This window comes from Nelumbo lutea, chromosome 2 (assembly GCF_056320005.1).
Source record: "Nelumbo lutea isolate HS-2025 chromosome 2, American lotus-T2T, whole genome shotgun sequence".
In the NCBI taxonomy this organism is placed as follows: domain Eukaryota; kingdom Viridiplantae; phylum Streptophyta; class Magnoliopsida; order Proteales; family Nelumbonaceae; genus Nelumbo; species Nelumbo lutea.
This window is the reverse complement of record NC_142685.1, coordinates 2,418,879-2,437,239: the sequence shown is the minus strand read 5'-3', so window position 1 is coordinate 2,437,239 and position 18,361 is coordinate 2,418,879. Positions and strand designations below refer to the sequence as shown.

Below are 18,361 nucleotides of genomic sequence, written 5' to 3'. Positions count from 1 at the left end.
ATATTTAGTTATTTAAAACATTAAATAATATTTAATTTTTAATGTTAGATTTTTATTATTTGAATAACATTTAGATTGAATAATCCAAAATTTTAAATAATTATTAATAATATGAATATTATTATATCGATTATAATTATTTTATCTTTTTAATAAATATTTTAAAGTTATTATATAATTTTATTAAAATATTTAAATAATACTTAATTTTTTTTAATTCAAACTTTTTTTAGATAGATGTAGATAAAAAGTGAGGGAGAAGATAAAAATAAGAATTAGAGATAATTTCTAGGAGAAAAAACTCTCTATTAAATTAGAGATAAATTAGGGAAAGTTGGGGATAGTGGGGGAGATTGCTTAGGAGAAATTTTAGGATACTAGATTATTTAGATTTTTGGAACGTGTGTGTGTGTGTGTGTGTGAGAGAGAGAGAGAGAGAGAGAGATTTTAAGAAGATTTTTTTGGAAAAAGTAGAGTTTCCAATTGGTAGATTTAAAAATGACATGGATTAAAATATTTAAAAAAATGTGAAAATTTCTAGACTTTCTTGTTTTAATTGAAAAACATAAAATTTGAGATTTAAGGTTGAAAAGGCATTTGTTGGCAAAATTAAGCGCCTTGTTACATAGCGCACTGTGGATTGCGAAAAGTTGCACAAAAATAAAACAAAATAAGCACCTTGATCCAAGCACGACAGCTATATTTAACTAACATATATACAAAAAATAATACATTCATAAATAAATAATTTTATGAATGCCTCCATAAATGGTTCAACGGCTCAACTTAGAAGGATTTCTGACAAAGTCAACAATTTCTAAGATAATGGTAAAATTAGGGTTAACCCAAACCAAAATCATGACTACTTGATAAGTGAAATGGTCCAATCAGCGTGGTCAACAGTGAGTTAACGCACGGCTCCATACAAGAAACCAAAATACTTTGTAAGCGTAACAATAAGCCCCTTCTTTTAATTGGACAAATCATCAAGTGCTGATGTGGCAAAGTAAAACCCAAATTTTAACAATGAGCCCATCAAATTTTTATTTATTTATTTATATATGAGCTGTTCCATTGTAACCTGGATGACCAGGGTTTAAATCTTGGAAATAGCCTCTTTGTTCTATTTGTGCAAGGTAAATGTGCATACATTTGTCCCTCCCTAAGCCACGCATTGCTATCAGCCTCTGGCCCTCTGCACTGGGCTGCCCTTTATTTAAACCTACCTAGTTCATAAAAAGCAGTCATCTAGAAGCAATTACAAGTATAAAAATCTGCCAAAAAAATCCATAGTTTTTAAAAATGAACCGGTGACTGCATTAGTCAGGGGTACGGTTACGGATTCAAACAGTCCAACCATTCGACCCCAACAACCAACCTGTTTTGACAAAAAATAAATAAATTAATTAAAAAATAATCAAAACTGTTCAAACGATTAACCAACCAGTTCAGTGGTTTGCTGACCAAAATCAACAGTTTTGGGAAAAAACAGAACTGATTCTCGGTTTTTCTAATCTAACCATTCAATCCAGTCCGGTTTTAAAAACAGTGAAAAAATCTATTATTAAACTAGACTAAAGATTCTGTTGTATGATTAATTTTACGCATAACCCTAAAAAGAACCAAGTTCCCAAGTCATATCAAAAGCATACCTATGGTAATGGGTGTTTGGTATTTATGACTGGCGCGTTTACACTCATATTTTCACCTTAATTATTTTCCTCGCCATAGAACGTGAGCACCGAGGTCAATATATCAAAACTCAAAAGTCATCCATCCATGGCCGTCTGAGGCAGGTGACTTTCTAACAAATTGGACTTGCAGTGTAGCTTAGTTTTTTGTTTGGACATGGACTAAACATTAAACATTCAGGCCCCATTAGTTTTTCGGTAAGTTATTTACCTGGATAAATACAGTTATCTAAGTAAATTTTTTCTCGGAAACACAAATCCGAGTAAATACATTTACCCATGTTCTTTTATTTTTCATGTAAATAAGACAATGGACCATTTTAGCCATAAAAATCCATTATTAAAAAGGGCATTTTGTTCCATTCAAGTGTTAGCAACTTTCCCCCTAGGTGGGGTTGGGTATTGCTTACCCAGGTAAGTGACACCTAGGAAAATAAGCTTTCACTGCTCCTAACATAAATCTAAAAAAGAAAATGAGATTCTTGGTCAATGAAAATCAAAATCCCATTGACCAACTTCCCCCATCTCAAAATCCGAAAAAAGAACACCCCCTCAGTATTTATGTATTTGTTAAATGATAACGCATTAACGCTAATCCGGAATTAAAAACAGAAATATGATTGGTCTTCCATGATTTCTATATTATTGCTTTGTTTCAGCTTAACCCGACATTACAAGATCACAACCATGCGGGAAAATTAAAGAATACAACGATTTGAAGTAAAGATAATAGGCATATGATACCACAATCCCCAATGGCTTTACCTGTTAAGAATATCATGAAGTGACCAATCAGGTAATCCGATCTTCAAAATCCATGGAAGAGGAGGGGCTAGAGAAGGCATACCTAACCATCATTCCCTTAACCAATGGCTTTCTACAGTTTAGCAAACCTAGTCATGGCGGAAAGCACCGTTCTTAGGCCTCGAATACCAGCTCCCGTCTTTGAGCTCACCATCATCTTAAATAGTGAAAGAAGTCAAGGAAATTAGTTTATTATGTTTTATTATGAACACGAAATCTGCTGTCAAAATAAAATGAACAAAATTCCATACCACAGGTTGTACTACTGATTTATTTTCCTTGAGGCTCTGCAAAATGAGATGATATTTTACCGATATTTCAGTTCATAGGGTAAATGCAGAAATAGAAAGCTCAAAGCCATAGAATTAAAACAAGCCAAGGATTTAACAAGGTCCATCACATGCACAGTCCTGAGCTCCTGGATTCAAAGGCCAAAAAAAACCTACCATCTAGCATGTTTTCTCATGGAAACCCTGTAAGAAAGCCGAATGTCCAGAATTGGATGGCACTGTGCTTGGTTTAACTGAATAATGACTTTTAAAACAAAATGTACTTAAAACTTTGCATAGGTACTAACCTCTTCAATTTGCATTGCACGGCGTGCCACATCAATTGGAAATACCACATCAGTCTTGGTTAATACAATCTGGTATTTTGTTTGAGATCTGTGAAATTATCATAAAATGGCTCAGACTTGCATGCACACAAAGGTAATACTTCATTTAATTTTCTGACCATACACTTCACATATATGCTGTCACATCCCCTCCTAACTTGGTAAGTTAGGTACCAACCTCAACCATAATGATTTTTTAACTACACAAACCTCATACCATAAATAATAAAAGGCAAAATTATATCCCACAAGAAAGCTCAAAATAATAAAAATGATTGAAAATACAAATATCTAAAATAAAAGACAACAGTGATCAGTCCATACCACGAAAAATAGAAATGCAGGTCAGCCAACTGCCTGCCTAGCTAAGTGGGGTGTGCATGAAAAGGAAACATATTTTTCTGGATTATTGGGTCTGGGAGAATGGGACCATTTTCAACAGTTTCCTCAGCAATCACCAATCAAAAAACATTTTCTTCAGCAATGAAAAGTAACTGGGTGAGAGAAGATCATTGAAACAATTGAATCAGGCATACAGCCATTGCAAGGCCAGCAACTGGATGGATCAGTTTCCACTGCAAGTGTTCTACACCACTTTTATAAAGCATACCAATGGTCTATCCACACAAACTAAACAATAGATGGCAAATAATGATCGGAAAACATGCAAAACAGCTTGCAATGTATTTATGGTTCCCAATGTGGTACTGCCACTATACCTTATAAAAAATCAGAAAGATGAGTAAAAACACTTGTGGAAGAAGCAGAAACTCTGTTATACATGCATGTATAACACATCTAGAGATGCTATCCCTTGCATGCCAGAGATTGATCACAGAGCAGATGATGGTGATATAATTGCATGACATACCGATTGTTTGCAGCTCATTAATTAAAAATTTTGAAGCATGTTGCGGGCAAACTTTGGTCAATGTGGCACCAAAGCTAATTGCCTAATGTAAGAAACCAACAAGGCTAAAAAGAAAGTTCGGCCAATCATGAACTTTGTCAAATTCTTAAAATCAGTGAGATTTTTAAGAACTCAGCAATAGAAAATAATAACAAAATTAAATGCAGACTGCAAAACCACTCTCTAAGGTTGTCATTCCCTTTATTTGAAGACTGGGTCTTTGTATGTGGCAATGTCAATGTGCATGCACATCTGGGCAACTGCAGTCCATTACACCAATCAGAAGTGTTCAAACATCAACCATCTCTAGAAGTTGTAAGATAGTTGTCTAGAAGAGTGGGTATGTATACCTTTCCATCAAGTTAATGAGCTCATGATCCCTTGGCTTCATGCCCCATTTAGTGTCAATAAGAAGACATACCCTCTTCAAACCAATTCGTGTTGAAACATACTCCTTCACCTACAGAATTAATTACAAAGTGGCCACTATCAAATTGTTGAAGAATCAAGTGATGTATTACAATCATGGCAAGGCACTGTGTTCAAAGATGAGACAAAACAGCAACATTAAACTTGAAAAGTTCCCCCTACATTGAAAAGCATACTCAACATGCATAATACATGGGACAATACAAAGGTTGCAACTTGGGTTGGGTCAACCAACCCAACCCCAAAAAAGAAAAAAGAATAGAGTTGGATTGAGGATTAGGTTACGCTTGATGCCTTGGCAACCAGATCCAATCCAAAATCCTATATATTACACTTGTAATTATATATTCTTGTACATTATGTATGATATAAATATGTTTATGTGAGATGGGGAGGAGAAGTTGATGTTGGAGGGTGTTTATTGTGAAATATTAATAAATATGATATCTATATGTCACATGCTGTATAATATGTATAGATTCATGAGTATGATAATTTGTATTTGTTCATGTATTTGTAAATTTTATCGGAATTTGGGTTGGTTGGACAGGATTAGTTAGGATTGAGAACCCTAGGTTGAAAACTGTGAGGGAGGGATGCCAACAGGTCAGGTTTGGCTCAACCTGAACCATGCCCATCTAAACGAAATGGAAATCCAAACCCAACCCAACCTCTCCCACAAATGGTACATCCATACTCAATCAAGGCTATATTTACAAATATTGCAATATTACAATGTTAACAAGTCAGGTCTAGCACAGAGCAAGCACAATCTGAAACCCAGTTAAGGCTGACCCGACCCTAAACCATTACAGTTGGGACAATGCAGGTTTACCACTTAACCCGACCCATGACACCCCAAATTGAGGTTTTAACAATTGGATTGGCTAGGGTTAACATCAAATCGATTAACCCATCCTGAGTTGCACACCTGCATAGAACAAAGCTTATTACTACTATACATCCAGCATTCACACGGCACAGGTTACATAAGTTCAAGTTTTATCCCAGATCCCGATGTTAAATTTATATTGCAACTCTCCATTGCAACATAAAAGTTTAACCTACTACACAAATGATGTTTCCTTCACTTCTTCAAGTTTAACCTCCAATTTCTAGTAAGTTTCAATACCCCTTGGCTTTCTACACCTAGAGACAGTTTTGTATGATACTCAGAATTCCTGACTAGAATTGGTTATCATGTGAAAGCAATTAACAGCTCATATCATTCGCAACATACTTCTTAGGAAAAATAGTGATTCTAAAGTAAATCATAATCATAATCATATAATAATAATAATAATAATAATAATAATAATAATAATAATAATAATAATAAATTACAGTGATTCTAACTGTTGACACCAAAACTTTTTAATTGCATGGCTTTGTATATCATCGCTTAATATATTCTGTCCAACTTTACTTTCCCTTTCTGCTTCACTGGTAAAAAATGCAGAATTGTTAATACTCTGAGATATCAACAATCAGGTGCTACAAGCGCCAAATGAGTAGTTGAACTTGACAGTTGACACTCAGTTGTTCATGAAGATTATAGTGTATGTGGCACAACCTTCTAGTGATATTCCTTATTGACATTATTGGACATCAGCCAAAAACATGTAGATGTTAGATAAATATGCTTGCATGTGTGTATATGTATATATGTATGTCTGTGACCGTATGCACATGTGCATGCATATATATTTGTATGTGTGTGTATATGTGCATATGTATTACTCACAAGCTCCTCCCAAGTGTCCTTAACTTCTTCCTTGGCATAAGCAAATCCATATCCAGGCAAATCCACTAAGCAGAGCTTTGAACCAAGCTTGAAGAAATTAATGGTCTGCAAAAGAATAATTAATAAATTATTACAGGTCCCATACTGATATCTCAACATTCATGAAGAGCTTTAAAATTCTTAATACCTGAGTAAGTCCCGGCAAAAGAATAATTAATAAATTATTACAGGTCCCATACTGATATCTCAACATTCATGAAGAGCTTTGAAATTCTTAATACCTGAGTAAGTCCCGGCTTGTCTGATGTCCGTACTACACCCCATTGTCTTGTAAGTGCATTTAGTAGTGATGACTTCCCAACATTTGATCTTCCTAATGAAATCAACTTTATTCATTAAATGTACTTCAATGTGAAGGAAGACCACAATGAATTCAAATCATTTCATGGCATGAAAATGGGATATCAAGACATAGAAATGCCCATATAACTACATAAGAACTACAAATAATAAACAGAAACAACATGCACAACAAGTAAAATGCCTTCTTGTTATTGTGTGCTAACAGTTAGTCTGATTTAGTGAAACAATCATCCATGATTTGAAAATTGTATTCCACCAATCTTTTAAAAATCAGACCAGCTTACCAAAAATAAATAGTAATTCACCTCATTCAACTAGGGTGAACCTATATCAAACTAATGGTATAGTCACCCCCCATCCAAAAAAAAGGGGCAAAATTTGAAAGAAAAGAAAAGAAAAAATGATATTTCAGTTGAACCATCATTAACAGGAAGATCCTAACAACTTTAACGGTTGAAGGCTTGCAAAATAGAGTACAAAGCATAATCATGACAAGCAGAGAACAGAAAAATATAAGAAAAATATAAAAAGCAGTCAGTTTGTGAAGACAAGAAAAAACCATAACCTGCAACCGCAATCTCTGGAAGGTCATGAGGTGGAAATGATGAAGAAACTTTTGCAGCAGCAAAAAATGTCAATTCATTCCTAAATACCTGCGAAAATAGACAAGGTATTAGTTAACCATAAATTTGTTATCATTATTCAGATGGTTATATACTTGCAAAATGAATATAATGAAGTATATTTTCTGTTGATTGATAATAGATCGATACAAAGTATTAGACTACAGAATGAAAAAAAAAAAAAGATACCAGAAGCTAGGGGTACAGTGACTCAATCCAAACATACAATAAACCATTATGAAGCAACAAAGAAAGAAAAGCCCCCCAATACAAATCTTCACAATTAGCTCCTTTCTTTCATTTTGCAAAATAAACTGCTAAAGAAACTATGGCTCGTTAAATCCATCTAAACAAGGTCTTCATGCTAGATGGCAAAAATTTTTGCCTCTCTTGTGTACATATATTCTTACATTAGCCTTCTGGGTGCATGGATGGATATATATCCCTTCCCTCTTCCCTCTCCTTGGCGGTGAAGGTAAAAAGAAAAGGAAAGAAGCCTTACATTTAGACCTGGAGTCCTATCTATTTCGAAGTCACTAGCCAAGGACTTGGCCTAATCTTCAGTCAAAGGACTCCCCAACATAGTCAAAACCCATCCTAAACAGCACTTAAGCACAAGCAATGGCCTTGGGAAGGCAAACTCTAGTGGGTTAGTTAAAAACCTCTTCACCCACAGAACCAAGAATCATATCAAAATAGATCTCCAAGGATGTAAATCGAATTGAATGAGGTAAATTATCACGATCAATCTCATCGACCACGTGGGGCGTTGTTGGATGGCTATGCTTTTCATATTAATGCAATACATGCTGCATTTTGCCTAATTCCTGTGCTATTGTTTTTTTTTTCTTTTTTTGACGAATAAAATAGATTTTATTAAAGAACGGAATAAAAGTTATACCAAGGGTAGCCTCGGTTACCCCTGAAAGTTTAACCATTAGAAACTACCCAACTTTACTTTTGCCATTACAATTGAGACCAGAAACAGGTTTCCCCGTGCACCCCCTGTTTTGCTAGTTGATCTGCTCATCTGCCAAACTGTTTGCCGATCTCGAAGTCCATTGAAAATCCACCTGCATACCTTCTGTAAACCTTTTAAACTTCTTGAACTCTTTCCTGAAGAACCAAGGAGCTGTTTCTTTTTCCTCAACCAGCTGATAACTACTTTTGCCGATATTGTGCTATTGTTGTTGCTTTTCAAGTGGTATTGTTTGTTATCACAGGCTTACTTGACCCATTCAAGTCACATAGGGCCTCAGCGATTAGCCCCATGACAAGTGTGCATATCCCAAATTTAGTGTGGCTACAAGCATGATATGAGCCATGAAAAGACAACCTAGGAGAAAAGATTAATGGATCTCACCATGCATGTAGCAGTACTGAGGTGAAGGAGCACTTAGCATCTAAAAGAATGTGATGCAATGCAAATCATCTCGTGTTATAAGAATTAAAACAGAAGTGCCAATATAAAAGAATGGATTAAATTTCAAAAAAATCTCTGAAGTGCAGAAGAGTCAGTTAGAGGCTCCTTTCTTGGAAGAGGAAATCTGGCAAGTAATAAAAAACTTGGAGATGGAAAAATCCCCAGGTCCAGACGGGCTCACCAACCTATTCTATAAAAGCTGTCGGGATGTGATAAAGGCCGATGTTATGCAAGTTTTCCAAAATTTTCATAGGAATGCATCTCTGGAAAGTAAGAGTGTCAATGGACCAGTTTTGGATTGGACCCGATCTAGTCCAAAATCAATTTGGACGGATTGGACAGACCAACAAGACATATTGGATTGGACCAATCCAGTCCAAAATATTTAGATTGGATTAGACCTGGTCCGTCCGTAACAAATTTATATTGGATTGGGTTGGATTAAGCCAATATCTGGTCCATTGATAGAAGATAAGAATATGTGTCAATGGACCGGGTTTGGGTTGAAACCAATCTAAATCAAAATGAATCTGAATAGATTGAATGGTCCAGACATTGAATTGGACCCGTCCAAATTGGTGCAAAACATTCATTGGATTGGATTGGACCTGGTCCATTTATAATGGACTCACATTGGACTAGATCGGATTGGACCAAATCCAGTCCAATTGACACCCCTATTGGAAAGGAGTCTGAATGCTACATTCATCTCCTTGATTCCGAAGATTGAAGGAGCAACTGATATTAACGATTTCAGGCCAATAAGTTTGCTGAATATTTTCTACAAAATCCTAGCCAAAGTCTTAGCTGAAAGAATGAAAAAGGTCCTTGCTGATATGATCTCTGAAAATCAGTTTGTGTTTGTTCCAGGGCGCCAAATGGTGGATAGTGTCTTGGTGGAAAATGAAAGAATTGAATCTAGGCAAAGAGAGGGTTCTCCAGGTGTGATCTGTACGCTGGATTTGGAAAAGGCTTACGACGATGTTAATTGGAGATGTTTGGACTTTGTTCTAGAGATGATGAATTTTGGTTAGAGGAATTGGATAAAAGTCTGTATTCTCTCCTAAATCTTCTATTCTAGTTAATGGACGGACAATCAGTGGGTTTCTTCAAAAGCTCAAAGGAACTTCGGCAGGGAGACACCCTTTCCCCCCTATTATTCATGTGTAATGGAAATTCTCACTATTTTCATTAAGTCAGTGGGGGAGGAGAGCCTATGGAAAGGATTTGAGGCAACTCCAGGTCTTACAATTTGCAGATGATACCTTATTTTTTGTAGAAGCAAAGGAGGATCAAATTGAGATTTTGGTCAGGGGGCTCAGTTGGTTTGAAGTAGTATCAGGTTTGAAGGTAAATTGGAACAAAAAGCAGCTTGTTTACAGTGGGGATTGGATCACTAACTCCTCTTTCAATTCTCTTGGTTGCTCAATTTGGAAAAAAAAAACCATGGATATTCTTCCTGTCTTTAGCATAGGATTGAGACCCAAGCTGGGGAAAGGGGATAGATTACTTTCTTGGAAGGATCCTTGGTGTAGGCAATCCACTCTCTCCGATCAAATTCCCAGAGATTTTCCAGATTGCAGAACCCCAGGATGTGTTTATCTGGGAGTGCTATGAAATTAATGAAGGCTCTGTGATCTGGTGCCCTTTCTTCAAAAAGAATTTTCAAGATAGGGAGATTGAAAGCTTCACCGAGTTTTTGGAGCAGATTTCCCTTCATCCCCTGGATCGGCTTGTGGAGGATAGTTGGGTATGGAGTTGGAGTTCAGATGGCCATTTCTCTGTTAGATCTTTTGTTAGACATTTGTCTAACCTGTCCAGCAGATTTTTTGGCTGCTAAAGTTTAGAATTCTGTACCCCCCTGAAAGGTTAATGCTTTAGTTTGGGCTGCATCTTTAGGCAGATGTTTAACTAAAACACATTTGTTAAAAAGAGGTATGCGGATCCAGGAATTAGCTTGTGTGCTATGTGGACAAAAACAAGAAGACAAAAGCCATCTGTTCATCCACTGCTCTGTCTCAACAAAAATCTGGAATCACTTTCTTTCAGCACTGGGTATTAGCTGGGTCATGCCAAGCACTGTGAAGGAGCTGCTGAATTGTTGGGAGCTGCAGGGACCGCCAAAGCTTGCAAGAAGCATCTGGGAGACCATTCCAGCTGCTGCTATTATCTCTATATGGACTGAGAGAAACAAAAGGATATTCTGTAACACCTGCAAAGATTCAGAAGATCTTATTGCTTTTTGTCTTTGGAAAACTTCTGTCTTGGGTGCTGATCAAAAAAATAAAAAAAACTCCTGTCTTGGGTGCTGATAAAAAAAATAAAGAAAAAACTCCTGTCTTGGGTCTCGGCTGTCAAGGGGTTTCAAGCCACCCAATTGGGGGCTAGGTTGGGTTCTAGGAATTTCTGGAATTTGTAATGGCTTGAAATCCATGCTGTCTCCACCCAAAAGATGACTTTGGAGGGACCCTCTTGTATTATTATCTCTGATTTAATAAAATTTTACCTTACCTTTAGTCCAAAAAAAAATTCCTAAAGTAAATAGGAAAAGATACAGAGAAAAAGAAAAGCACACTAGCACCAAATAGGGTGACATACCAAATATCCATATAAAAAGCTTAATGAGCAAGAATGTTAAGAAAACCAACATGAATGAATAAATGATGAAGAAACTTAAGAGTTTAACGTGTAAACAAAGCATACAGTTTCTTCAATCCTTTCTCTTTCTGGATTTGTAGAGAAGGGGATGTTATCTAGGGGGGCAGAAAGATTGATATTGTACCCTGACCTCCTCAGTTCAATCAAGCGTCTACGACCTAACAACTGCCAACAAATCCAAATGGAATCATAACGCACAGATCAGAAAAAATGAGGGAACATCAACAAATTTTCCAAAGCTAAAGTAAACAAGGAAATGGAACATCACTTGGTCATGGCAAGCTAAAGTACATTATCTTCCACAAAAGAAAGGATTGAAGGGCTAGGTTGTATTGCACGGAACTGCGCATTCTTTGAAATTTCAACAGCTTTCTCTATATCTGCTTCCTTCTTTACATAACTCTCTGGAATGCATGTGAAAAAGGATCAGAAAGAAAATAAGTTGTTTGTGACATCATGACAGGAAAACTTTACAAAATTCCATTTAAACAATGCATGCAAAAACATAGTGCAGTGGAAATGTATATTACAATGTCTGATAATATGCATTTTCAGAAAAGAAAATTAATATGTTCTTTTACTATTGTTTCTTAGGAAGAAGAACTATACACCTCTTTTGTCTTCACGGCCAAGGTCTACATGATACACCTCAACCTCCCAAGAGATGAAGAAACAGAAGCAGCATTTTTGCATTTTAAAAGCCAAAACTAAAACAGAAAGGATTACCATCTCCATTGTCATTTTTCATAGGTCTCCAATTTCAAATTTGGCCTTTATATGGTTAACGGTAACATATGGAGCTACATGAGGACAAGCATGCAGAGGAAGGCAATGTAAAATAGACCAAAGCATATGAGCATTATGCAAGGTGCCAACTGGCTGGTTGTAGCTAAGAATTGGGATCAAATCCCACCTGCATTAGGCTAATCATTTCCTTCATTCCAACTGACTAAACTATATTTACTAATAAACAAATCTTATTAAAGCACATAAGAGAAAATGCAAACAAACAGATTGAGGGCAGTTAGGGACATCAATGAATTAGAAACAAGTAGTTAGATACCAACCATTAGCAGAAATTCCATCATCCAGTCGTTTATTTGAGATGTCGTGTGGATCTATTCTTATTACTCGCTTCCTTCTCTTTGGTGGAGCATCAGGCACTGCACAGTCATTGTCGAGAGCTTTTTTATCTCTCCTCATTTTCCTCAAAGTTTTTTCAAGAGATCTAGCCATATGTCTATGCTGCTTCTGACCTGTATGCTTAGTTGGTTCAGACATGCTTTTGCCATGTTTTTTCAGTGACCCATCCTCACTACCATCCAATTTTGAATTTACCTTCCCTTCCACAGTTTTTACTTTTGACTTGATTTTCTCATTTGAGACCTCTGCACTTCCCTTATGAATTTCAAGTCTGTGGGAAGAACTTTTACTGTCATAAGAAAGTTCCTTCATTCCACCATGTAACCTCAATGAAAGAAGTGCTTTTTTCCTGCTTTTTCCATCAATAAATTCATCTGTGGAAGATTTCCTGGATCTACTAGATGAAAACTTTGCACTCAACTGTTGAACATCATGAGATTTTGCTTTTCTGCTTCTAGAGTCGTCTCTGCTTGAATGTTTTCCCTCCTTAGACAACGGTTTTTTGTTTTGCACATTTACATTGTTCTGCATTCCTTCCCCATCATCATCTTGATCAGCATAGATTCTCTTTCTTTTCCTGTCAGTAGAAGATTGTCTAAATGGTTTTCTTCCATTGACCTCACCGTCATACCCCTCCTGATTCAAATTACGTTTATCTTCTGCAAGTGACCTAGAGTTTTTCTTTCCACCATTCTCTCTCTCGTACAATATTGTACCATCAATTTTGTATTTACTACTTGGTCCTTTGTTACTCCCATCGCTCAGTTTCCTCCTTGCATTGACAGGTTTAGAATCATCCTCGCAAGCCTTTGCCTTTCCAACTTTAAGTTTTACTTTCTTATTGATCTTATACCTCAAACCCTCCACTTCAGGCATCGTTCAAAGTTGCAATTTTCTCTGTCCCTCTCAAAACCAATTTATGAAATTCCAGGAAACCTACTCAGCACCCTTGGTGAAAAACAACAAGACGCTTAAAATTTCACCAAAGCGCTCACATTTCAAAGGGGAAAAAACAAAGTTCACTAAGGCGTTTCAAATCATCCTGGCGTGGAACCAACAGAATCACGGCGTATCACGTTAAAATGCAAACTTAAGAACAACAACTGTACGATATTAGAATTCAAATAAGTACAGTAGAGAAAGAAAACTATATATAAAAATGGGATTTTATCAGAAATGATTGAGGACGTCCTTAGTAGTTTTCAGCAGTCGCAAAAGGCCAAAGAGAAACATGACCCAACTACAAACGTTTCCGTGGACGACGACGACGACGACGAAGAAGAAGAAGAAGAAGAAGAAGAAGAAGAAGTAAAGAAACAATGAAACAAATAAGGCTCACCTGTTTGAGACTGAGACGCCAGCGAACTTTGTTCTTCAACTTTTGAACTTCTAACCTCAAGTAATCAAAACCCTAAACGTTAATTACTTAAAACACCCTAAACTATCTGATAAATAACTTACATAACCATACGATTTTCAAAACCTACATAAAGTGCCTTAAACTTTCATAAATTCACTTCTCGTTACCTCTTAACGTTAAATTGGTCAAAAGACTCTTTTGCCCTTAATTACTCATCAAATTTTCAAAATATGCCTCCACAACGCATAAACGAAATATGCAGCTCAAAACACTATACGAGAATCACCTAGCTCCCAACTCTGAGACAAAGAAGTTTACACATTTACAGAGAGAGAGAGAACAGAAACGGAATTTGAAGGACAGAGCCAAATTTTTATCGTATGCAATATTTCTCCTTTTATCTCTATGTAGAAATCATTAGAGTTGATTCAAAATTTCCGATTGCCCGTTGACAGACACCTCCCAAGTCCCGACGATAGTTTTTCACTTCGATTAGTGCCAAATAGATTAAAAAATAATCTTTTAATACCGAGAACAGAGATATTTCTCTCCACCTTTCTACTTTCAGAATTTGATTTTCTATTAGTTTATAAGCATCTTACTGTATAACATGAACCTCTGAAGAAAGAAACTAACGATCAGAGAATATTGATTTTCTTGGTGCCCAGTTCTTGTCGGGAGGACAATCTTAAGTTGAAGCAGCAACACCGAACCCGAACACCGTAAATTAACCAAAGCGCGAACCCATGGCATGTTTCATTCTCATAAGCACGGGCACTAAAGAACACTATGCTGAAGATATGGAAAGGACTTCAGAGAATGTAGAAGCTGCTCAGGAGGCCCTTTGGTGCGTGCGAAAGTAAATTCCCATGCCCAACTTGGCGAGTACGCCGGTGAGGATGAGAGTGAGGAATACAAGAAGGGAATGTTCTTTCCTTGCTGAAAGAGACTTCTCAATTACAGGTGAACAGGAAATTAACAGCAATGAACAAATTGTTGATGGAGAAAAATGACTGCCTTAAGAAGAAAGTGTTACAGTCGGCATGCAGGAATGGGTATATGAGGCAGCAATTGAAGAAATAATGAAATATGGTGTGGTTTCTTCCTCTAGTTTTATCCATTTGTCAAGACTCAAGACTCTGCTTTTCACGTTTTCATCCTATGTCACCTTCAGAAGCCTGTGTTTGCCGTTGCTCAACGATGTGTCCCAGAAGAACAATCTTTCATGCGATTCTTGAAGGGTAAGGACGTTAGGGTGGGTTTTTGAAACATTAAGGGTAAATTATACATACTCCCTATACTTTCATTTGCCACAACTGATAAGTGAGTTGAGGGAACTAGGAAGGTGTTGATGCTGCTCAACCCGAGTTAATTCTTGAACTAAGGTCACAGTCATATGATCCTGCCAACCAGGCGGAGCTGAGGTGGAAAGATGATGTCACGCATTAAGATCTGAAATCAAGAATAAGGTTAGAGGCTTGAGGAGTTATTCCCCGAGTAGGTACTTTAATGTTCAAGTTAGTGAAAGAGGAAGGGTGGTCGGGCCGAGCAATTGGGAGAACATTGCTAGTTCGAGCAAAATAACAGTATGGAAGTTAAAAGTTGGATCCCTTACCTTGAGTGGAAAGTACTTTTTTATAACTGAAAACCAATGTCTTGGTTGAATGAGGTTTATGAGGCTATCGGGATGAAGTTGCCTATCGAGGTCTTCAGGATAAGACCTAATCCCCAACGGAATTGTCGTCACCGTACAATGCTCTCTTGTTTTGGTCACACTTATCCACATGACGTGGTGTTGACATAGCCAAAGTGATAAAGCGACCACATAGGTGACATGTGGCACCCGAGGCCAACTCAATAATAACCCAAACAGGTGCTTAATTATCAAAGGGTCATTTACTAGAACATCCCTATAGTTTTACAGATTTACTTAAACCTACCTTATAATTTGCATTTTATTAAAACACCTATTATAGTTTGCAACCTATTTACTTAATTGACCTTTCATAGAACTATTTGTTTTGCAATCAGAAAATAGTAACATGATCACCTAAAGTAACCGAAAAATGTTCAAAGACATGGACTCATGCTTGTTTATTTCAAAGGGAAATTTCCCAATTAGTACTTTGTACTTGGGCCTAGTGCCACTTTAGTCCTCAAATTTTAAAATGCAACAATACAATACTCAACATGTGTCAATTTAGTATTTGTCATTAACCAGCATGTTAATCAACAGTTAAATGACATTTGAAAAGACAAATTCCCTTTGACTGTCATCTAATTTTCTTTATCAACCATCCATATGTTGATATAAAAATGAACAGTCTCAAATCCTTGCCTCCTCTATTCAAGAAATTTGGGTTACCTCTTAATGGGCATTCTGGTTATCCCAACTTTTTTGAACAAAAGAAGCAAGGATTTGGGACTATTCATTTTTTGTCAGCATTTGGATTGTAGATAAAGAGAATTAGATTACACTTGAAGGGTATTTGTATCTTTTCAAATGACACTTAATGGTTGGTTAATGATAGGAAATAGATTGGCACATTTTGAATGTTTGGGTACTAAATTATCATGTTTTAAAGTTCATGAACCAAAATGGCACTAGACCCAAAGTACAGAGTACTAATCTAAAATTTTTCCTATTTTAAAAGGACCCTTAAACTGAGTGAAAATGTTGAAGGGTATGTATTCATAATTGTTTATTCCAAAAGTACTCATAACAGTTTTTGTATAAAAAATAAAATTGACCAAATAGAAAAAATAGAGTGATTGTCCATGTTCAAGCATACTGTCGAAGAACCAAAAAAACCAGTCACATATTTTATGCTGTCATCGAAGTTTTCAGACCTGTGCTAAAATCATGTCGTAGAAAATGTGATTCAGTCAGGCACATTCAATTGCTTTGAAGCAAAAAGGTCGGAGTGAATACAGACAATGGCTTTCCAAAATAAATGATTAATAGCCGATTTGTGCTCTTTGGATTTTTCACTGTCATAATTTATAGGTGGGGAGGGCTTTCAGGCAATGGCATTTGACTTTAAAGGTGGGCCTCAGCTGGACATCCTATGAACCTTGTTTGTGAAAACCCCGGGAAGCCAAAATTGATGTTCTGAAAGCCATAAACATGGCTTCTATTGAAGCTTCTTTTAGAGGATTCGCAAAAGCAGCTCAATCAGCCCTTCCAAAAGAGTACTTAATAGCTTCTTCAAAGTGGTTAGGGCCAGTTTGGGAGAGCTGAAGCACATTGGCTTTTGGCTGTTCATATATGGGGCCCACACAGATAGCCTATAAGTCATGTTTAGTGAAATATCCAGAGTAACATAATTAGCGAGTTGAAGGAATATCTGCTTCAGCCTGTTGAATAACATATACAGAATGCCTTGTTAAACTTCTCTGACTTCTTAGGCAACTAAGCCAGAAGTCAAGACCATGGTTTTAAAAAACGAACTAGTGACCGAACCGGTCATAGGTTTGGTTACCGATTCGAACAGTCTGACCGTTTGACCCGAATAACTGGCCCATTCTGACAAAAAATTAAAGAAAATTAAAAAATTGGAAAACGATCAAAACCGTTCAAACGGTTCGAACGGTTTATCAGCCGATTCAGCAGTTTACTGACCAAAATTAACGGTTTTGGAGGAAAACTGAACCAGTCACCTGACCGGTTCCCAATTTTTCCGGTCCAACTGTTCAACCCAAACAGCCAGCCCGTTCTGACAAAATTAAAAAAAAATAAATAAATAAATAAAAAATTGGAAAACAGTCAACCGTTCAGACGGTTCAAACGGTTAACCGTCTGATTCAGTGGTTTGCTGACCAATATCAACAGTTTTGAGGGAAAAAGCGGTTTTGGAGGAAAACGAAACCGGTCAGGTGACTGGTTCCCGGTTTTTCCGGTCCGGTCCGGTTTTGAAAACAGTGGTCAAGACTCAACAAACATAGCTTATGTTCTCCATAAATCTAAACTAGAGCAGCTCAACCTAGGGGTGTCAATTGGACTATATTTGATCCAATCTGATCCAGTCTAATGTGAGTCCATTACAAATAGACCTGGTCCAATTCAGTCCAATGAATATTTTGGACCATTTTGGACCGGTTCAGAGGCTGTCCAATCTGTTCAAATTCCTATTAATTTAGATTGATTTCAACTCAAAATGTCTTATTGGTCCATCCAATCCATCCAAATGGATTTTAATTTGGACAGTTCAACCCAAAACCGGTCCATTGACACCCCTAGCTCAACCAGCTTAGCTTAACCAAATTCATTTAGCACCCATTTTTGTAATCTCCAACACCTTCCAACTTACAACAGATCACTTGTTATAGCTGCTGTAAATGGTCTTCTAGTTACTAAATCACTGGGCAACTTTCTTTCGTTGATGTCTGCCTTCAATTTTTAGAACTCTCTCATTGATGAAGTTGATACTATAGTCGTCATCGAAGCCATTAATCCAATTTTATGGGGTCAGCTAGATGAATACTGTTTCTCCAATCAGTTCACTTTAATATCATACCCATTGTAAACTTTGTAACGCTTAAATCATTTCTTACTACCACCCATGTTCATTTTGGTCTACTAGCTCTCCTAGCCCCT

The 18,361-nt window shown here is 36.7% G+C and overlaps 1 protein-coding gene across 1 annotated transcript; it reads right to left on the bottom strand.

Moving 5' to 3' along the window:
- Positions 1 to 2,293: 2,293 nt before the first annotated feature.
- Positions 2,294 to 14,596, bottom strand: LOC148868068 (P-loop containing nucleoside triphosphate hydrolases superfamily protein). The gene is made up of 12 exons (XM_088971070.1): positions 13,744 to 14,596; positions 12,329 to 13,446; positions 11,553 to 11,665; positions 11,307 to 11,426; positions 7,123 to 7,210; positions 6,476 to 6,567; positions 6,195 to 6,299; positions 4,372 to 4,481; positions 3,073 to 3,160; positions 2,747 to 2,782; positions 2,539 to 2,652; positions 2,294 to 2,456 (listed from the first exon to the last, which is right to left on the bottom strand). The coding sequence occupies exons 2-11, from the start codon at positions 13,278 to 13,280 to the stop codon at positions 2,569 to 2,571; spliced, it is 1,788 nt and encodes a 595-aa protein (XP_088827196.1). The 5' UTR covers positions 13,281 to 13,446; positions 13,744 to 14,596; the 3' UTR covers positions 2,294 to 2,456; positions 2,539 to 2,568.
- Between the last annotated feature and the right edge of the window lie 3,765 nt (positions 14,597 to 18,361).